A 23,451-nucleotide genomic window follows, 5' to 3' on the forward strand; every position below is an offset into this window, starting at 1 on the left:
CTGCTGCCATTTTTGAAAAGCAAGACACTTTCATTGAAAACAATTGTATGTATTGCATTATATGTATTGTGGTCATTGACAAAAATGGTTTGGCAAGATGAGAAATTCAAAGATCTTTTTTTAAAAACTTTTTTTAAATGCATGCATCAGGTTTATTTCAATGCACATAGTGTATTTATGTAAATGTTATGCAATAAAAAAAATGACATTTGCACAATTTTTATGAAAGTTAAGACTGAATGAACCTGATAATGTCAAATGGTGTAAACGCCAATTGTGCCAAAGAATGAGAAATATTAAATATTTTATCCACCTTGATTGCATGTAAGCGTAATCATTAAAAAAAATAATTGTAAAATATAATTGTATTAGTTATTTCTAAATTTTAATGCGTTTTTGTAATATTTGTCCTGAAATATGTTGAAAACAGCTCTGTTTTCTAAATAATCTTTGACAAATTATGTAACAATGTATGTAAATAAATACATTATATTAAACTAGATGATTATATTTTATTTCACATTTTTTATGAATTTATTTATATATTTAAAAAAGTACTAGTTACACCAATTGACACAGACCGGTTACACCACTTTGACATTTTTGCAATATCCCCCAAATATTCTTTCAAAATAAAATGAAACTAGAAATTTTAGAGTTGGTCCTCAAAAAAGAGAATGTATGCAAGTAATCTGCAAATTTATTTTGAAATTTGAACCCTTTTACATTTAATTGAAGCATACGGACACAAAATAGATAAGAGAATCCCTCTTTCTTTTTTAACTCTGTTATACTTTATTCTCATTGAATAAACAGAAAATACAATTTGCAGTATAAAAATTGAATGAAGCACAATGGGTTGCAAACAGCATGTCATCTTGGCTTTATAGAACCTGACTTTATTGACTATAGTTTACGGTTGAAGTTTATTTACTGATACATGATGCTAATATAAACTCGATCCTTCATGTTGTCGGAATTTCAACATTGTACATTAAATGCATGCAGTAAAATATTCCAGCCAATCTTGTCCTTGATTGTATATGTATTAAATAACGGCCTCTTGGTATCGATATGTCAAGCCAGCTTTATTTGTATGGCACATATACTGCTGTAATAGAAGACTGGAAGCTTCTGTGTAAAGTTGCGCCTGCTGTAGTGTGGCTGAAAACTATAATAAATTCAGTATGGCTTAAATGTGTAACCTTTCTTGACTGCATGTTGCAGACAGGAGCAACTGTTCCAGGATCAGCCCCGGGCTCAATTAACCCCACAGACCTGCTGCACAGAACCACGGCCCGAACCATAGAGGTCCTGACCAACACCACCATGACCACGAGAGCTGTGCTGACTGCTGTCAGTGACTCCCATTGGTGGAGGGAATCCATTAGCTTGCTCCGCCCACTGCAAGTAAGCCACTCCCACTCCACACACAAAGTTTTGTTTAGCTGTGATTGAACGCATTAATCCATTATGCATTTCCCCCTTTAAAACATGTGAATGTTTCATGCATTCATGCTCAGGCATACAAACGGTTGCCAAAACAGGTTGGCTAGAGCTCAGCAGTGATTTTTTATTTTTTGGCCGAATCTGTTGGGCCATTAAAACCTGGCATGGTTAAACGAACTTCTCCCTGGCTGTGTCTCTTTGTGAAGCGGTTTGTTTTTAACTTCCTGTTACCGTGTCCCCATCTGTGAGATTCCTGCGTGAATCTTTCTAGTAAAATGGTCGATGACTAACAGAGGCTCTGCATTCCTAATGGCCTTCCATAGTGACTATCTCTCAAGGCCAGAGTCAAAAAGCTCTCCGGCCTTGGCAGAATACTCTGGCGCCTTACGAGCGTTTATGAGCACGGCTGAAACATTAATGGCTCCTGCATGCATGTCTGTGAATGTTTTATGAATATTCTATGAATGTTTAATGAACATTTATCTCCTTTCAGGGACAGGGCTTGGATAGAAACCGCTCCGCCGTGGCCAATGAAAATGCAGAACTGGAAAGGCAAGGATGCAATCCATTCTATGCGGAGCTGTTTGATGATCCATACGTCAATACGGTAAATTTCATCACCTGGAGGTTTCTGGTTGTGTTTTTCTCCTGCAATTTGTTTCACATTTTCTTGCACATTTATTGCTTGTACTGTAGCTCCAGTTAAAGGGATAGTTCACCCAAATATGAAAATATAAGTTATTTTGAAAAATGATGATAAGCACACAGTTGGCGGTACCCATTGTCTTCCATAGCCTTTGTTTTTCCCACTATGGAATCGAGAACAGGCACGCTCAACTCCCAAATTGTGTATGGGTGCGAGTAATAAAGAAGTTATTAAAATAAAAATGAAAACCGCACTCTCAAGAAATAATTTCATAGATTTATTTGTACCATATACACACAGACGCGTTTCAGCCTAAGTCATCATCAGTGTGTAATTTAATTTATTTCCTACTATGGAAGTCAGTGGGTCAACTTATCCAGGTTTAGAACAATGTGGTTAGTAAATGTTGACAGAATTGTCATTTTTGGGTGAACTATCCCTTTAAAGGTGCTCTAAGCAAATTGACGCGTTTTAGACCATAAAAGGGGGAGGAGTTAGCTACGCTCCGTCTGTTTGAAAACAATTCAAACGTCAACAAAAACTAACGTCTCGCAGATTCGCTTAGAACGCCTTTAATCCTGAAGGGGTAGCTCAATTAATCAATAAAATTTTTTTTTTTAATAAAATCCTTGGCAGTCTTTCTATGTAATAAAAATGTGATGAAAAAATTAGTAAATGAAGAATGGAACAAAATGACTAAAAAGCACAATAAAAGTTTAATGCAAGACATCTAAAATGAAATTATCTTAATGCTTGCTAAAGTTTGTTATATAATTTATTCACAAAAACATATGGACATCTGCCAAAGCTTACTCCATGTTTATGAGAGTTTATGTGAGAAGTAAAAATGTCAATATACAAACAATAAGGCTTTTTAGTTGAACTTGTGGAACCATTTGACAAAATTGAATTATTTTCTAGAAGTATAGGCTGACCTTGGTTTTAAATTTGACTTAAATTTGCATCTGAATCTTTAAAGTGTTATACATTTTCATGGTTTTTGATGTGTATTTCAGACTGAAGATGTGTATTTATCTTATAAGTACACTCCTCATGAAGACTTTGCTGAAGTTTTACTACAGACGGGCAAACTGGCCGAAACCAACAGCGAAGGACAAAACCTTTTTCCTGCAACAGAGGGTAATGCTCTTACATATGTAAATCGATAACCTTTACTCTTAGATTTCAGAAATTGATTTGATAATTTTTTTGTTTGACATTAACTAAAGGTGACATAGAATGATTGAACGGGTCTTTATCCTTGTTCTGTGATGTGACATGTAGACAACAAAATTTTAGTTGGGTCTATAATTCCTTAAAGCTTCCTAAAAACCTCTCTCAGAAAGCTATATTAGGGTGGGGGAGTTTAAACTCGTGGTTTTGCACCTATTTAGCATCCCTTCGGGCTTAACTGGCAACCTCATTATGAAATGCAAGCACTTGACGCTGATTGGCTGCCTTTGCTGTCACTCAAAATAATGTAAACTTCGTTGTCTTCAGAACATGGACAGGCCAAAATTTTACAGATAGAAGAGCACACCTCGGATAGCAACTTGCCATTTCGCCTTGAACTTCGCGAACACTGCTGCAATTTACTTCCTGTTGGAAGCGAGAGGCTGGATGTATGCAAATGATTTTGAAGGGGAGTGAATTGAATGAGAGTGGGGGGCAGTGAAATGCACTTTACCTAATATATATCCATTGTTCAGGCCATTTTCTGGCGGACATTTCTAAAGGAGGATGTTCCGAATGTCTAGCACTTTTCGTATGTTCGTGAATGCGGGTAGACTTCCGTTATTCAACTAAGACAAGGTAAAAATGGTTTTTCATTCTCTGTCACCTTTAACTAAGTTGCAGGTTGAGGGAATGCATTCAACATTGTAATTTAACACAGGTTGTGAAATTTAAGGATATAGGATATAGACACATTGATCTGTGTAAATCTTTATTTGTTTTTGGTTAATTATATAGGAAATGGTCTGTTAAAAGGGGACATATAATAAAAATCTGACTTTTTCCATGTTTAAGTGCTATAATTGGGTCCCCAGTGCTTCTATCAACCTAGAAAATGTGAAAAAGATCAACCCAGTAACTTAGTTTTGGTAAACCATTCTCTGCAAGCATGTGAAAAAATAGGTCATTGCAATTTGGCTCTCTTTGTGATGTTATTATAATAATACCGTCCCTTAATTTGCATCCAATCATGGCACTGCCATTTAGTGCACACAAATAGAGAGAGAGAGATAGAGAGATATTAATTGACAGCACAAGTCATTTTAGCACAAGTTTCAATTTTTAGTGTTTGCATTTTATCAGATCATTTGCATTTTAAAGGACACACCACCCCAAAATTTTTGCTCACACCTACAAAGTGTCAATTTTAAACATGCTAAAATAAATTATCTCTTGGGTATTTTGAGCTAAAACTTCACATGCGTATGTGTGGACACCAAAGACTTTTGTCCCCTTTTAAATATCTTACTGTAGTTCTTAGAATAATAAAACATAGTATTTGTTCCTCTTATGCTTTAAAATAAATTCATAAGACACAAAAGCATCCAGTATTTGCACCGACCGTCCTCATTAGCGTTACACATTTGCTCAAAGTTCCACCATCAATCGTCTTTCATCGCCCTCTTGTTAACTGCAATGTCCTTGTTAGGGAACGCTGTAATCTCACAGCCCCGGGGCAGCTCCTCAGGTACCAGCCTCTCCCTCTTCCCCATCTCATCTCTCCCTGATGTATTGCCACTCGCTGGCTACATGTCCGGAAGAATAGCGTCATATTGATTAATTAATGTGTACTCACCGCAAGCAGACAGCAGTAAATAACATGCACCCTCTCGATACAAGAGAGATAGCAGCTAGTCAAAATATCAAGGCCTCTCGCATCAAGATGGATGAGCCGAATGGGAAAATCAATGCGGAATGATGGGAGGGCTCCGGGAACTTTGGTGAAAGAATGCAAATTGCGATTCTCCTTTACTTCTTCCTTTCATTTTATCCTTTCTTTTCATTCGACCGATGTCACTGTCGCTCAGGTGAACGTAAAGTCACCTTCGCCTGGGAGAACGTGAGATGAAAGGGAAGTATTTGAGTCAGGCTGATAACACTAAATTAATGACCTGCGCTTTAAAATGTATGCTGACTTCACTTTTCCTTTAAGAACAGTCATGGATCTTTGCCGTTGCTAGTGTCCTCTCTAATCTCTGTGCTTAGGTGTGAAAGGCTTAAAGATGATGTTTTCAGGATATTTTCTCATTTAGCTGCAGCCATAAATATAATAAAGTTTTCTTTTTTGCAAATCATGGTTTTCTTGCTCGCTCGTTCTCTCTCTCTCTCCAACTATCTGTTTCTCTATCTTTTTCTCTTCAAACCAAAGCATATTAATTAATCTGGGTATTAATCTTTATCTTTATAAACTTTCCACAGTTAATTGCATACTTCTAGTCGCTACTTGAAGCCACACCTCTCTAGATTTAAAGATGACATAGAATGATTGAACGGAGTATGTATCCTTGTTCTGTGATGTGACATGTAGACAATTTTTTTTTTTGGGTCTGTAATGCCTTAGAAGCTTCCTAAAAACCTCTCTCAGATAGCTCTATTAGGGTGGGGGATTTTAAACAAGTGGTTTTGCACCTATTTGGCTCCCCCTACTGGCTTAACTTGCAATCTCATTACTGATTGGCTGACTTTGCTGCCACTCAAAATATGTAGCCAATTATTTTAAAGTGGAGGGGCAGTGAGATACCTGTGATGTCATAAGCATCAGTTTTTCAGATTTCTGCCGTTTTTCAGCCGTTTTCTGGCTGACATTTCTAAAAGAGGAATTTCTATGAGACTGAGATGTTTAGCATGTCTAGCACTTTTTCTACAGGTATGTTCGTGAATGCGGGTAGACTACCATTATTCAAAAAAGACGAGGTAAAAATGGTTTTTCATTCTCTGTCCCCTTTAAAGGTAAAAGGGATTTTGAGAAAGACTATGTCATGCGAAGTTGTCAAACAGCTGAGAACGCTACAGTAAAACAGTTAGGAACGCTTCAGCTTTTGTCATTTCAGCACACGTAAGACTCTTACCGCCACAACTGGTTTCAATTACATCGTCTCTGCAAGAATTATTTGACACACAAAAACGTTTGATACCGGCGCAGACCTGGAATAGCAAACTAAAATCTCTTAGCGCGGAAATGAGAACTGATGGGCTGTCTGAAAAATTACTCTCAGGTTACCTGTTAATTGTATTTGATAGTCTGTGTATGTCTGCGTGGCTGTCTGACTCTGAGAGTGGAATTGCTTTGAACATACTGTTCCCATGTGTGTTACTGTTTTGTGGTTAGATCCTATTGATCATATTTAAAGGGATTTTACGAATAAGGCTTTCATTTACTGCTAAATGAGGTCAAACACTTGCTCTCAAGATCATTATAAATGTTCCCTTTTTTGCATTTGGCTGAAGCTTATATCCAAAGTGCATTACAATGTATATACGTTTTGTCAGTATGTGTTTCCTGGAATCAAATCCACAAACTTTAGTGCCAGTACCACAGTAATCTACCACTGAGCTTCAGGCACACATGAGCTCAGGTATTTCAAAAGTAACACTTTTTAAAGCTCACGTAACACGCTGTTTCTGCATTTCTGATGTTAATCTGGAGTACCTATAGAGTAGTATTACATCCTTTGTACCTCCAAAGAGTCTTTAGTTTAATCAGATTTATACAAGAAAGATTAGCTTTGTCGAATCTTTCCGATAACACATGAAAAAATTAAGAACGAGGGGTTACTACCGCGGGAGGAGCTTATAACTTATGATTCACTACATGTTCGTGTCATTTATATAATATGCACACGCCTATTTCCAACATAAGACAGAAGTCTTACTTACCGCATGCAATTCATGACCCGGTTGGTAAAATCCAGTTTATCAAACACACACGCAAAACTCCGCTGCTACCCCGGATAATAAACGATATCCATTGTTTTCATAAGGCTGGCTTTCTTCTACTCACATCCAAAAACACACTTCATCTTTCGTGCCATTGTTGAGTTTTGAAATTAAACAAAGCTGTGACACGTGACATGATGTTTGCAAGTTCTAGCGTCTCCCGCTGAGTGACGGGTGGGCGGGGTTTTCCGGGGGAAGTGCCCATATAAAGAAGTGATACGTATACAGTAGAAAACCCTTGAAACGTCAGCTGAACCCGTAATCGGAAAAAAAAACTTTCAGAAACTTGTACGAACCCTGGCGAAGTGCATTCGGAACAGAAATACTCTGTAACACGCCCAACTGCATTTTTTGACACTTTGTCTACGTTTAGCATGAGGAAACAACTCTATAACTGTGTTAATAAGTCAGAATGCATGAAATACCATTGAACCACCCCTTTAATAAAGTTCTATTTATTAACATTAGTAAATGCGGTAGATAAGATGAACAAGCAATGGGCTGTAAAAAAAACTATATTTTCAGATCTGTCAGGTTTTCTAATGATTTGTTCACCACTGTATACTGTATAATATAATATAATTAATTAATTTATTTATTTATATGCATACATACATGCATGCATACATACATACACACTCCAGTTTTACCTTTAATAATAATTCTACATGTATAATGACCCTTTCTGTTCAGTGTCTGTTGAATTCCAACAAAAGCAAACCTCATGAGCGACATAAAGTAACCCAACAGCAATGCAAAAGACTGAGTGGATACAAAGACACATTAAAGATTTGATTTAAAATCAGGGTTATTCCGTAAAATGTATATTTCTGAAATATTTTAGTAAAATATTAGCATTTTGTGTTTGTAAAATAAATTGGAACTTGTTTTCTTTGCAGTATTCAAGCACTGTATGTTTTTTTGTTATTTGCACCATGTTTAAACAAAAATAATAATTTTACTTTAACACATACCTAAAAATATAACATTTAGAATTTTTTTTGATAATCTTTAAGTGGTTTCTTAAAGGGGACATATCATGAAAATCTGATTTTTTTCCATGTTTAAGTGCTATAATTGTGTTGCTTTTATCAACCTAGAAAATTACTAACATAATAGTAACTAAGTTTTGGTAAACCATTCTCTGCAAGAATGTGAAAAAAGTAGGTCATTGACCTTTGGCTCCCCTTGTGATGTCAGAAGGGGATAATACCGCCCCTGAGTCTGCACTATCCAACCACATCACTGCCATTTAGTGCAGAGATCAACTCATTTGCATTTAAAAGGACACACCCAAAAACGGCACATTTTGCTCACCCCTACAAAGTGACAATTTTAACATGTTATAATGTTAACATATTAGAGCTGGGCATAGATTAATCTAGATTAATCTCATACAAAATAAAAGTAATTTTTTGAATGACATGAGTTTGTGCTGTGTGTAATTATTATGTATATATAAATACACACACATTCATGTATGTATTTAAGAAACACTTACATGTGTATATATATATATATATAAATATATATATATATATATATATATATATATATATATATATATATATATATATATATATATATATATATATATATATATATATATATATATATATATATATATATATATATATATATATGAAGAGTTTCGTTGCAAAACGAGATAACTCAGTTTTTTTAATTGTTCAGAAATCATGTTTTTTGGTTGTGCATTCCAATTAATATCAATTCAACTGCAGTTGGTTTGATTTGATTGAAACCTTCATAACTTAAAAAATACAGCTAAGTAGCACCATAAAAAAAAATAATAACATGATAACATAATAATAAACATGTTTTGACAAAAATGTAAAAAAAAGTGATTTTTCTCGTTTTGCAACAAAACTCTTCATATATTTATTTATATTTTTACATATTCTAAATTATATATAAATAAAAAACGATATTTAAATAAAACATTTCTTATATGTACAGTATATGTAGGTGTGTTTACTTTTATTTTGTATGAGATTAATCTAGATTAATAATATATATATATATATATATATATATATATATATATATATATATATATATATATATATATATATATATATATTATCAACGTAACGTTGTGGTTACCGTAATTTTCTAAATATCTTTCTTGTGTTTAACAAAATAAAACAAGTCAAACAGGTGTAGAGCAACATGAAGGTGTGTAAATGATGACTTGGGTGAACTATCCCTTGAAGCATTTGTTGTTTTATTGCATCATGCCCAGTTCGAAACGGTGTAACAAACAGCTTCTCGCCATTTAAAGGTAGTTGATTGTTTATAGGTTGACTATGTTGTGAAATCTGTATTTTGTTCACATTTCAAGTGTATGCAGTGACAATGAGATCTGTACTGGTTCATTTTCCTCACTTACACTTATCCAGCTCTCTCTCTCTCGCTCTCTGTCCCATCATGTTAAAGTTCTGCAAGGATGTGCTTCTGCAGTACTACCTCTAAAATATTCATCCATCTTTTTTCTCGCTGTCATTTCACAGTACTTCTTCAGCTGGCCAGTGATGCCTTTCCCAAAGATATGACACTTGCCCTGGCCTATTTACTGGCTCTACCTCAGGTGAGTCTGACTGCTCTATTTGCAAAGCTGTGAGTGTGCACTGGTGCTTCAGATTATGTCTCTTTAAACTCCTTTTATCTCTTTGCAGTATTGAAAGATGCATTTAACAATAGCTTAAAATCTAATACGACATCTAATTTCCATTAGATAGCATTGTTAGGTTCAGATCCACGATTTGAAGTATGATTACATCCACCTGATCCAGACTGGTTCAGACCCTAATTAAATCATCTGAAATTATCTTAATGGGCTTGCAATTGATAGTATGTCCCCTGTGATACCTCTAAAGTCATTATGAGGGGAAGATGGGTTGAAATTGATGTGGCGTTAGCCCACCTATTGTCGTCCTCCTAATAATTTGGCCTCGATTGTCCTCACGGGTCGAGTTTATGAGACGTTCAGTCACTCAAAGCGCCCATCCGGCTCACGAGGGACATTAGCCATGAGTTTCAAATGTCCTTTCGTCCCGTTGCTTTTTGTCATTGTATTGCTAATGTATGCCATTCATGCGTACATTGATTTTTTTCCCTGAAGGTTGTTGGCTTTTGAGGCACAGGATGCCCTTTTGATATTGGCGATGCAACTGGCCGTAGCTACAGTGGAGCATTTAAAGTCTGATGCATTGAACATAAAGTGTTGTTTTATTTGACAAGAACTTCTACACTTTCCTGTAGTATTTTACAATAGATACTATATAGTAGTAGAGTATGCCGTAGATGCATGAGACAGATTACATCAATATTTCGATTTCAATTGGTAGTTGCTGCATGAAGCCAATGCTGGTTACATAAAATTGAATTTTCTCAGCTGTGCCGCTTCACCGGACACAGCCAGGGCTCACAGTTGCACATGTCACCCATAAATCCTCCATTTGTTATTGACATTGAGTGTGCATGTGAATGCCTTTTGAACCTGACTCGTCTTCTTTTTTTTTTGCAGGTGTTGGATGCAAACTTGTGTTTTGAGAAGCAGCCCCCATCTGCACTGTCTCTACAGTTAGCGGCGTATTACTACTCTCTTCAGATATACTCCCGACTAGCACCCTGCTTTAAAGATAAGTGCAGCCCGCTTTACAGGGTAAGCATACTGTACCAAGGGGTCAAGTGTGGCCGATTAGCTGGTCGATGTTGTAACCTCACCTTATTTCTTCATTGATGGCCTTTCGGAAATATCCCTGATATCAGCGGAATGCAGGATTTTATTTATCTTTTAAGTCAAAAATGAAACACAGATGAATAGAACACTGTTTTTCTCTGGGTTTTATAGACCTGATTAGGTATTACAAATTTCTGTTTCACCCTCCATTCCCCGGGCCTTCTTCTTATCTTGCGCTTTAGCAAGTTTGCAAACACTTACACGAGTCAAGAACGGAATTCATTAGCGACACAATAAAAGTTCTCACCTTGAAATGGGCTGATAAAAAGGTATTGCAGCCTTTTCACTTTCTTGGTTTCGTCTTCCTCTCCACGTTCTACCTCATTCGCACATCTCCCGCGCCGTTACTCCATTTCCTTTTCTTGTAATATTTCAGGTTTATCTGCATTACACATGACAGAGCTTCACCGCTTGCCTACGATTTTTGCATCTTCTCTCCGAGCGCCGCTTTTCTCATTTTTCCCGCCCTCTCCGCCTCTGTTCCATTATCATAATTCCATCTTTCATTTTCACCCTCCGTTGCACCACAGCATCTCTTTCTGCGGTTCCCCTCGTATGTCTCTCTCTCTATCTCTCTCTCTCTGTTATAATGATGCATGCTCCTCTCAGTTCACTTTGAGAGCTCTTGGTTAACGAGGTGGAAGGTCCCTTACAGGGTTTCTGTCTCTCGTCTCTTCACCTCATGCCGGGTTCATCCTGACCACCATCCTCACAAAACTACTTCATTATCGGTCCTCAGCACGAAGGTCAGCGTTTACGTGTTAGTTCGGCAGCGCTTCGTAAAACCTATAAACTGTGGTAAGCAAATAATGGTTGTTGAACTGTCATTACAGGTTCACGGTGCGAGTCACGAGTTTATCAGAACCTTAGGTTAAGAGAATCCAGTTTGAGGTTTTTATAGCTTTTATTGTGTGAATCCTAAATTAATTCAAAATCATTGACCAGCCATGACCAATTTTATAGCTGTTGAAGGACAAGGTCATACAATGACACACAAAGATTTCTTTGCATTGTATATTACAAATATCAAACCAAGTAATTTTTTTTTAGACATGGTTAGGGTACCCTTGCATGCAAAAGGTTGAGCATCATTTGTTTGCACATCTTACTTAATTTGCTTTTATTTATATATATATATATATATATATATATAAAAGCAAATTAAGTAAGATGTGCAAACAAATGATGCAAACAAATGTCTATCTAAAATATGATACGTTTAAATGAAAAAAATCCTTAATGCATCAGTAAACTCCCTAAGTGCATCAGTTAAATCTTGTAAATAATCATTTTAATCAGGCTCTTTATTTATGTTCAATAATTTCACTTTAATGGCAAAAAGGTTTTTAGTCAGTAATTGAAATGCCTAATTTTCACAATTTCACTTTAGTTATTTCATTGGTATTTAACAAATTTGACAAGTGGATGTTCACATTTTGTTTCTTTTGTGTGTGCAAATATGTTTTTTTGTTTAAATGTAGGCACACATCAAGCGTGCTCAAATGAAGAGCAGCGCGGTCACGACATGCTCTTTTTTTTCAGCCGTATTGGTGCCACAACCAGTTGGAAATACCTCAACATTTCAGAATGCCGCATTGGAAGGCTCGTTGTATAGTATTTATACGCGAAATGTGAACGCAAGCTTTATTGGCCAAACCAAACCGCGCTCGGGCGCGTTTGACCCCCAAAGCCTGGTTCATTTGACTAGTGTGATCACTCTGTACTGTGCCTGGGCACGGATTGGTTAATCGCGCCCCGGCCGGGTTGCAGAGGTGGGCTGGAGCGTGGTTCACTTAGGCTCACCCCTCGTTCAGACAGCCAGCGACGTTATCGTTGTGTTGCCCGTCTCTTTCAATAAGGCGTTTCTAAATCTGGTTGTCATAAACAAATGAGTACCATCCATGCCAGTAAGTGACGAGAGAAGGATGACGTGAACTCCATTACTTTGTTCTCATTGGTAGTCGCTCCCGAAATTCGCTTGACATTTACATAAAGTTAAACTTTTCTTAACTTTCTCGCGTCGCTAGACACACCCATACGGTCCCCAACGGTCACTTTCGCTCGTGTCGCCGGAAGTCGCCCGATTTCCATTGAAATGAATGAGATCGCGTCGCTCTGCTACTGCTGGTCGCTATCTGTCTGAATGGGGCTTCAGGCGCGCCTGAGTGCGATTCAAAATGTGAAGACGTCAGTTGCGCAACGACTCGCCTTCAGTTGCCTCCGTAAAAACCTTTTTATGCCTGCAGCCGGGTTATGTTAATGTCCGAACTGCACACGTGACAAATCAACTAAGCAATATGATGAAATGTGAGAGGGCTGTCTGTAATCGCGCACCAAATGACTCTGAATAAAAAACACAGACTTTTCATTACGGTGGGTTCCAGTGTTAAGATAGCGCTTTACTTCCTGCTTTTTCAAAACAATCGCATCTTAATGACGAAAGCGCGCCTGGGCTCGGATCGATAACAGTACAGTGTGAGTGCGTGCATCCGGGGGAGTAGGGAGGGGGGACAATCGCGCTGGGGCTTGGTTTGGTTTGGATAATGTGAATGCGCCCTTAAGCTCCTTCTAAACAAAATCCACTTCTTTGAACAAAACATAGTAAATCGTAAACAAAATCAGTAAAGAAGCAACTAGAAACATTGCCATTGATTAAAGTCATACTGCAAATATGAAGAATCTGAACCAGACATTAGGGGGTGCTGTGATCCATGTCACTGCCACATTTGGGTTGCATCCAGGTCCAAGTACTCACAAGGGACCCAAGTTTCAATGTGACCCACGGTCGCTTAGTGGGTTTTGCCAACAAAGCAGAGTATTTCTGAAGGCCCAAGGTTGGGGGTTAGATGAATTTGAAGCGAAAGTATTTGATGAACGTATAATACGTGCTGAGAGCGTTCGGTTAATATTATTATCACATGTTCAGATGCTTTTGCATCTGAGCTCCTAATATTATTTTTCGATTTTTGCCAAGATATAGTGAAGATTTTTGCTGCTGATACAAGTTTGGCAGTTGGAAGATATTTTGTTTTAATGAACTAGATCTGCAAGCTAATTCTGTGAACAGAAGTCATTAAACTTCATTCTCTTGTGAGCATTTCAATAGTGAAAGACGAAACGTTTGCAGTTCTCATCTTTGAGAGCTGTCACTTAGTTATCAGCTCTGTGCTTTGCCACAGGCAGAAGAGTTTTAAAGACATAAAAAAAAGAAACACAAGGAAATGTTCTTGTAATTATATTGCAGTGCGAAGAATATAAATCAGTACTGTGACTTTGTAACACTTTCACAAAAATTGCGAACAGCAACTCGTGTCCCAGTTTCCAGAAAGATCAAATGTGGCAAAAGTGGCATTTATTTTAAACCTTAAATTTTGAAGTCTTTCATCGAAAATGAACATTTGGCTGCATTGAAAATAATTTGTTGTTTTTGAAAACTAATGTGTACCATTTTCAAGAGATTTTTCATTTGCCGAGCTAACAAAAGAACATTTTATTTTGTTCGTTTGTGCTTTTAGCAATGTACTGGTTGTGACTTGGCAGCAAATGCACTAATGAAAGCCCTTCAAGTTAACAATTTGGCTTGTTCCCAGAACATTTCCTTTTTTAATACCTTTCACATCAATTTCCTTCAAAATACGCTCACAGAAATTTTGAATGACCGTGTACATAAAGAGCAATAGAAAGGTCATGGAGGGAAATTATTGTTTTGTTGATGGTTTGAAGGTTACAGTGCACCGGCCACATACTGCCCACCCGTGCACTCAAAGTGTTTTTCCAAGGAACCCTGAGGTACAAAGTGCCCAGTGTTTTGTACATCATATACTGACTCACATGTCCACACAAACACATCTCTCATAATGGGTTGTAATGGCCCTTTATGTGGCTTTGGTTAAATGGTAGAAAAAGTCCATTACCACTGATAGAGAGAAAAATAATATTTTGCTCCGTTCTGTTTTTTTTTCTTTCAAAGTGCCCTTTTTTCTGACATTATGCTTTGGATTTAATGATATTTGTTGAAGGAGTCGGTTATTCAGCAGATAAGCTATAAGGCGAGCTTCAAACATCTCCATTATTTGTACCTCTTTGAATTCTCATGTTTTTATCCATCCGTCTCCTCATTTGCTTATTTTTCTTACTATCCTCGTCAGTTCATAACTCATCTCTTTCACGGTAATCCATTTATCCTTATTTCTCTTTATTTAAATCCTCTCTCAGTGTCATAACACATAATCTTTCTGTTGAGACATCTCTCTCTCTCGCCCATCATATCTCGCTCTCTTTGGCATTCAGTCGATCCCCCTCAGACATCATCAGTACGGCCTATGTACGTGTTGTTATTGAAACTAAGTAGTCTGTAGGAGCATGCAGCCAGGCCCGTGGATGAATTCTGCTTCATCTCGAGCTGCACGCTGCCTTTGCATTGCAAATTAAGCCCAACAAGATGTTTCTTTCAAATCTAAGTGCATAATTATGTTCTTGGTGTAGGAACGAGACCATGATCCTGTTGTACTGTGACGCCCGACTAACAGTGAGCAAGTGTTTCTTCTCCAACCAGCGTTGTTTTTCGATTTTTATTCTGTTGATATGGAAAGCAGTGCATGTCTTAATTCGAAAGCATTGCAGACCTGTTGTGGGTAGGCTTGCCGCGATAGTCGGTGAAACAGTGATTACCGGTGATTCAGCCTCTCACCGGTTAGATCACTTGCCCACCGCGACACCGTATTTCACCGTCGTTTTGATATTTTCGTGTAATTAAATCATTTAGTTTCGTTAGAGAGAGCAAACACACTAACAACTGAATGTGTTTGCTGCCTGAATTCAGCGGAGCTCAACGCGCGTCACGTCACAGAGCAGCAGGTGTCAGATTTCATTTATTTCTGAGTGTGCGAGACGAGCTGACTGACCAGACGATGGCAGAAGACGTGTGCTTACTCATTTTTATTATAATATACATATATAATGTTTAATATAAGCGAGATCATTTTGTTGTTGTGTTTTTCATCAAGAAAAATAATAAACCCATCATTCAAGCAGTGCTTTATGGAGAAGTAGCCAGTTGCTCTGCTAGGGACTGGCAGGTTCTGTGAGAATTACCTGCTCACATTGACTCAAGCACTTAATTACCAGCTGTTGCACACAAATTCATACGCAATTTAACGCAGCGTACGCAAGCATGGCATTTAAATAGTTGCATAATTCAAAAGTGAAAGTAAAATGTGCACGTCTGCATGTGCATTTATAAGCCCCTCCCACCACCGGGTTTGTGACGCGCTGATTAACCGGTGGGAAAATTCTGTCACCGCGGCAACCCTAGTTGTGGGGTTTTAACGTACGACCATGTTTTAAAGGAAAACGCCACTATTTTTCAATATTTTACTATGTTCTTACCTTAACTTAGACGGATATATACATAACTAACTTTTATCAATGCATGCACTTAATCTTTGTACAGCGCCTTGTGAATGTGTTAGCATTTAGCCTAGCCCCATTCATTCCCTAGGATCCAAACAGGGATGAATTTAGAAGCCACCAAACTCTTCCATGTTTTCCCTATTTAAAGACTGTTACATTAGTAGTTACATGAGTAAGTATGGTGGCACAAAATAAAACTTTTCCTTGGATCCATAGGAATGAATGGGGCTAGGCTAAATGCTAGGCTTTAAACTTAAAGTCTAGTTGATTTGAATTTTGTTGGGGAGATTACACGAGTAAGTATGGTGACACAAAATAAAACGTGGCGATTTTTTAAGCTATATTATATATTACTATATTGTATGGCGGAAGAGCACTTAGTTTGCAGCAAATAGGGAAAACATGGAAGCGTTTGGTGGCTTCTAAATTTATCCATGTTTGGATCCTAAGGAATGAATGGGGCTAGGCTAAATGCTAACACATTCATGATGCGCTTTACAAAAATTAAGTGCAACCATTGAAAAAAGATAGGTATGTATTAATTTGTCTAAGTTGAGGTAAGAACATAGTAAAATATTGAAAAACGGTGGTGTTTTCCTTTAAAGCACACACGCCATCCATCCATTCGCTTATATAAAATAAAATCTTCCACATTGGTCTATTATAAAATGGTAAGTCTGCCTTTTGTCTTTCAGTTCCACATACAAAGGTATCGTTGCTTTCATAAATGTATTATTAACGATTGACGTATTCACATCGTGTGCAGTGTCTGTCATAAACAAAGTGAGCTTGTAATTTAATTGCATTCTGCGTATAAGCAAGGATGCAGTGATTAGTCATCCGCCTTTTATTTGATGTTGATAGATGTTCCTTTTAACAATCTGTACTGTATGTGTTTGTTCTTTTCTCTCTGTGCATTAGGGACCAGTAGACCATTCTTTAATCCTTTTAAGCAGACGTCTTTCTTTCTTTTTTTTTACCCGTATTCGTCTGGATACGGCACATTTTTGGTTCTTTGTTGGCTGAGAGGATGCTGAAGCAGTATGCATGCAAGCGTTTCTTGCATTATAGAAGTAAAATCAAAGCTCTGCTTAATATAATTGTCGAGCCGAACCGCTGGGTACATAGATTGAGAACACCTCCTAACCATTCATGATAGCCTCCAGTAAACTCATTTGAAGCACGTATTTGACCCACCTACACATCAATTACATTTAAATAGGTGTTTGGGAGCACATACAATACTGACTGTTTTCAAATAAGCCGGCTTGCAGTATTTTCATTTGCGATTTTACGAAATGTTTATTTTATACTCTCAATAATGAAGCATTTGTATTCAGACTGCCGCAGAAACCGTCCCACAAGGTGGTATCCAACGGGCCACCTTTGCACTGCTGTCCACACACCTGCAAAATAAGGCACAAATAATACGTGATAAGCCTATAATTTTACCTCGCTGCGATGGATGCATGGAAATATGTGGCAACCCATGTGCATTAACCTGCTGAAAAAGGTCTTTTAACATCATTAACGTTAATTACTGTACAAAACCCTCCCGAATCCCTGAGCGCTTCAGACGTGGCTTCAGTTATTGCAGTGCATGTGCAAAAGCAAAGCTTTTCAGCGGAGACCCTGATTGCTTGCGCATGAAGCGGAGGGCAGGTGTGAACAGCTGAAAGGGTCTGGAGAGGCTGACAGATTGATGTGAATTGACAGATATGCTACAGGGTGAGACTTGCTTGAGGTTGGACTGTCACTCTGTAAAGACAAAGTACAAGAGACAAAGAGAATGGCTGGATGAAGATGTTTCATCATGATAGAGCTTGTCTCGAAAATGGTGTTCAAATGCTCGCCACATCCATCCATCATGTCTGATCTTCACACGTTTTAGATATGCCACTTGTGTCTTTTTATTGCCCCACTGTTTTTCTATCTGGTCCGTGCTTTATCTTCCTTAACATGTCTCTCACTCTGTTGCTGTGGTTCGTTTCATTTAATGTTTTTATTTTCTTGTGGGTTTTATTATTTATTTAGGAATAGTTCATCCAAAAAATTGTGTCATTTACTCATGCTCACATTGTTCCAAAACCTGACTTTGTTTTTGTAATGGAGTCAATAAGTGATTTTTTTTTAAGAATATCCTTTTCATTTTGAAAAATAATGTTTAGAGCATACATAATTATTGATGAATGAAATGAATGGGGACTGGAGCTGTCAAGGCACAAAATGCTATTAAACAATGTATGAATGTGTTCATAGGAACTACAAATGAGTCACCTGGTGAAATATGTACGAATTGCCATGAGATACTGTAATGTTGAAGTGCAAAAATATAGTTTATATCCTCCTTAAATCCTCGTTTAACCATGTGAAAACTGTTGCAGCTTGACAACTGAAATCTAGAGACCTAGGATTTCCACGTTGCAGAAAACACGGACGGAATCACGGAATCCAAGCATAAAAATGGAATTTACTGTACAATGCGGATTTAGAATTTGGCAAATTTTTGGTTCAGTCATTTTTAAACCCATTATTACTCGATTTTAATCAGCAATCTGAAAATAAAGTTTGCGAAAACATTTTCGTTTTGTGATCATAGATTGTTGACAGATAATTTCATAACTAATATATTTACATTTAATACAGATGTCTGAAATGTAAAACAAGATGAGTATAGTCTTATGGTGCATTCACACCAGCTGCGGTAGAGGCGGAAAAAACGTGCTGTTCGTGTGTAGTTGGATGCTTGAACATTTGAGTGTATTCGCTTCATTCGTGAGTGAAATTCTATTCATTCGAGACGTTCATGCGTAAATTCGCTTCATGGGAGGGGCTTCTGCGACTCAGCTGAGACTTCGCTCGCTTCCTGTAATCACGTCAGTACTAATGCAAGGTGAAAAGCGCGAGTTGAAAAATCTGAACTTCGGCGGATTTCCGCGCTGCGTTAACCAATCAGGACCTTGCTGTAGTAGTGAAGTGATTACAGGAAGCAAGCAGAGTCTAATCGCGTCTTTGCATTGAATTAATATGTAAATCACTCGCGCTTGCCGCCTCTACCGTGTCTGGTGTGAACCCTGCATTATGATTAAAATAAAAATAAACTGGTTGATTGTCAGTAGCATTGTTGTAGTATATTGTGGTTACAGTGACAGCCAAAATACATCGGCTTAAATAAAATTTTATCTAAAACTTTCAATAAATTGTTGTTAAATTTTGGAAAACACCACCGTTTTTCAATATTTTACTATGTTATATTCTTTACTATCTTTTTTCAATGAGTGCACCTAATCTTTGATGTTACTGCGCGCCGAGGTCGAAGTGCTGCAAACTAAGTGCTCTTCTGCCATAAAATATAGTTCTCATTTTTTATCCGCTTAGAAAATTGCCATATTTTATTTTGGGCCACCATACTTACTCATGTAACTACTCATGTAACAGTCTTTAAATAGGGAAAACATGGAAGTGTTTGGTGGCTTCTACATTCATCCCAGTTTGGATCCTAAGGAATGAATGGGGCTAGGCTAAATGCAAACACATTTATGACGCACTGTACAAAGATTAAGTGCATGCATTGAAAAAAGATGGGTACTGTATGTATTAATTTTCTAAGTTGAGGTAAGAACATAGTAAAATATTGAAAAACTGTGGTGTTTTCCCTTAACCATTAAAAGCAGAATCTAAAAAAATGAAAATAAAAAACAAAATTTGAGAATAAATAAAAAAGAATTTGGGAAAAAATTTAACTTATTTCATAGGTCCCTAGAAATCCAATTCATACATGCGCTGCGCTAATCCAATAATTTTTCTGTGCATTTAAAGGACTTTGCTGAAAAAGCGACGTGGTGTTTAGTGGATTCTGCAAAAAAACTAATATTTCCGAAGAGCCTGAGGCTGGGATTATGTGGATTTGAATTTGAACGTACAGTATACTACAATATAATTATCTCATTTTTAACATGCCGTTTACCGGCTTTCGCATTTATTATTCTTTTCTTATCTTTACTTGCCACATTGTTAGAAGATGTACCGTGTAATGGTTAAAGTTCAGTAATACACAATCCCACACAGCCTTTCATTATAACAATCTGTTACCGCACTCATTGTTATCATTTCCATATAGATTAGTGTATAATCATTTCATGTTCTCTTCTCCTGTCAAAGCTCTTAACCTGTTCATTTCTCTATGCAGGAAACTGGATTACTCTGAATTCTTATTATTTATGAGTTTAGCATAATCATTTCACCATTTAAAGCAGTGCTGTACTGAGATCGGAGACAATGCAGTCTGGTCCAAACCTCTTCACATCTGGGTTTTAAAATTTAAATAAAATCTGCAGATTAACTACGTTAAACATGCCAGAGTATTTTTGTTGTCTAAGTGTATCCTTTAAACATGATCAATTCAGTGATGTCTCATTTTCACGCAGGCTGATCCCAGAGAGCTGATTCGTCTTGTGACCAAGCATGTGACAGACCATGCTGGACGCGATTGGAAGAATGAGGAACTGGAGGCTCTGATTGGTCAGTTGCGTCTTCACAGTGAGAGACTGACAGACTTCACTCAAGCTCAGGTGCTGCAGGGTCTTGGCCGTGGGGTCGATGTCCAGAGATTTAGCAATGACAACCAGTACAAGAAAGAGACTATTCTTGGCCTGGCTGAGTAAGTATTATGTTTCAGTACAAATTCATCACCCTCCCCATATCACTTTTGGACACTATTGTACTGTATATGCAAGTTAGGAGGAACATTGGCACTCACTTATTTTTAAAAAAAACTTTTTTTCATAATTTCTGATTTCTTTATGATGTTATGTGACCATACTTACTCTTGGCTCTCAGTGAATAATGCCTTAAAAGCGTCTGTCCAAAGTTGAAAGAGAATGACATTTCCAGTCCAGCGCCTTTTAATCTGTAGAAGTCGTGTTTCAGGGTTGATGCTTTGATCCAAAGCAGACCTCTGGCTTGAGACATAGTTTTTGAGGACTGGAATCACATGATTGGGGTGACTGAGGTCTAGCAAGACTTGAAGATTGACTTTCAGTACTTAATGTAAAGGCTACACAGGCTAAACGAAGCACCTAGAAAAAGGATCAGATCACTCTTTCAAAACAACACAGATCTGGGATTTTTAGGAGTATTACACCTGACCTTTGAAGGATGTCAAGATTTACAAAGTTCGAGGGAACATTTACACGACAACGTTGTACTATTTTTTATAATAAGTTTTGCGTAAAGACGACAACAAATGATCCTTATTCACAATCTGTGAAAACACGTATTATGCATGCCAGGCCAGTAGTTGGCAAATTCACGGAATCTCTAAACCACAAAAATACATGCATATTTTTATGTTACTGTTTTCACAAATTAACGTTTTTGTAGTTTACAAGGAAACTATATGGCAATCATTTTGAAAAACTTGCACTTTGAGACCCATTTAAAAAAATAGCATTTTAAGGCCCCCAAAATGCCGCTGTAGCATAAATGAAGAGCCAAAATGTATAAAAAGTTTTCAGTTTTCATGTTGGGTAAGTGCCCCCTAAGATACTGAGTTTTACTAGGCAAAAATGGGCCATATACTATGGAAGTTGGACATTTCCCACAAGACGTTTTTACTACCAATATTTTGGTTTGTGTTTAGTAAAGTTTATTGGGCTGGATGCTTAAGTGTATAAGAAAAGTTTGGTAACACTTTACTTGAAGGGGTGTTCATAAGACTGCCATGAGACCTTCATAATCGTGACATGACAAGTGTTGTGAACATGAAGATTTTATGCACGTTTATGACAACTATTATTAAGTGTCATTTGTTCAATTATGTCATTTTTTACGCAAAGATGACATTGTTTGAGATGTCATTAACATTAAGTGTTAATACTCACTTAATGACAAATAATACAGCTTCATGAATATTTTTCTTGACCTCAAATACAGTGGTAAAAATATAATTTTTCATTAAAATGTCATTAAGAGTTAATACTAGTGATGCACCGAAATAAAAACTCTTGTCCGAAACCAAAAAAGAGGAAACCAAGGCTGAAAACTGAAACACCGAATGAAATTATGCCAATTATTAGTACCACTGCATTTATGGCTATGACTGTACTAACTTTACTAGGGGTGTGACGGATCACAAAACTCAAAGTTCAGATCACATTACAGTTTTTGAGGCACAGATTGAATTATTTTTCGGATTAGCAAAAAAGTGGTGGGAAAAATAAAGAAATTACAAACATTTATAAAAATAAAAAACAAAGTTGCACATTAATAAGGTCTGAAATTAGCATTAGGTACAGAAACCATATTAAATGAATCTTAACACTTTCTTTATTATATAAATTAAATATTATTATTATTTTTTAGAGCTACAGAAGTGATTTTCTCTTTTGTCTTGGGTTGTTTGATTAACATTAATGAAACAGACATAAGCAGGTTAATTGAGGTTACTGTCTCTTTAAGACCAAATAAGCACAGACTGGTTTCTGACTGTAATCTATACATACACTTAAGACAAAAACAAATGTTTTTATTAGAAAAAGAATATGTTGGAGATCATTTAGTTCGTATGTGCCCTGCAAGAACAGAAAGATTTTATGTTCATTTGCTTTTTGAAACTCGTCTCTTCATGCATGCACTACTAAGGCCACTTAAATGCGCGTGCACACACAGACGGAGGGCGAATTCCAAACAGCGCAGCAAAAAAATTAATCCGTGAATTGCATGCGAGACGATTTGTGATCCGTAGCCTACTGATTCACGACCTCGGGAACTAGGGAACGAATTGAGACACAGGGATAGCCTACTGAAATAAGTCCACAACGCAGACATGTTGCTTCAGACTAGCACGTGCAGGTCGCGGTTTGCGTCACAACAACATTTCGGCCGGTATGTTTCTGTGAGAAAAGTCCTTTGGACAAAAATTTTCAAATATTCGGTGCATCCCTAGTTAATACTCTGTCAAATAGTTTTATAACAGCATCATTAATATTTTTCTTGACCTCAACTACAGTGGTACAAATATAATTTGTCATTAAAATGTCATTAAGTGTTAATACTCTGTCAAATAATTGTATAACAGTGTCATGAATATTCTTCAGTTCATAATTTCTTTAAGTTTCTTTCAGTTGTTAGAGAAATAAAATCAATCATCCAATAATAATAATAATACAAAAAGCATTAACCAATTCACCTAAAATTAAATGAAAATGTTGCAGTGTTGGATCCATATTGC

The 23,451-nt window shown here is 37.0% G+C and overlaps 1 protein-coding gene across 1 annotated transcript in view; it reads left to right on the forward strand.

Moving 5' to 3' along the window:
• The window catches only part of nbas (NBAS subunit of NRZ tethering complex), a 205,906-nt gene that overhangs the window by 100,859 nt on the left and 81,596 nt on the right, over positions 1–23,451 (forward strand). The window contains exons 36-41 of the mRNA XM_065256755.2: positions 1,228–1,410; positions 1,943–2,056; positions 3,112–3,235; positions 9,577–9,653; positions 10,593–10,730; positions 20,648–20,880. Coding sequence (XP_065112827.1) covers positions 1,228–1,410; positions 1,943–2,056; positions 3,112–3,235; positions 9,577–9,653; positions 10,593–10,730; positions 20,648–20,880 — 869 coding nt within the window. The remainder of the gene's footprint in view (positions 1–1,227; positions 1,411–1,942; positions 2,057–3,111; positions 3,236–9,576; positions 9,654–10,592; positions 10,731–20,647; positions 20,881–23,451) is intronic.

Source organism: Paramisgurnus dabryanus, chromosome 12, assembly GCF_030506205.2.
Source record: "Paramisgurnus dabryanus chromosome 12, PD_genome_1.1, whole genome shotgun sequence".
Taxonomy (NCBI): domain Eukaryota; kingdom Metazoa; phylum Chordata; class Actinopteri; order Cypriniformes; family Cobitidae; genus Paramisgurnus; species Paramisgurnus dabryanus.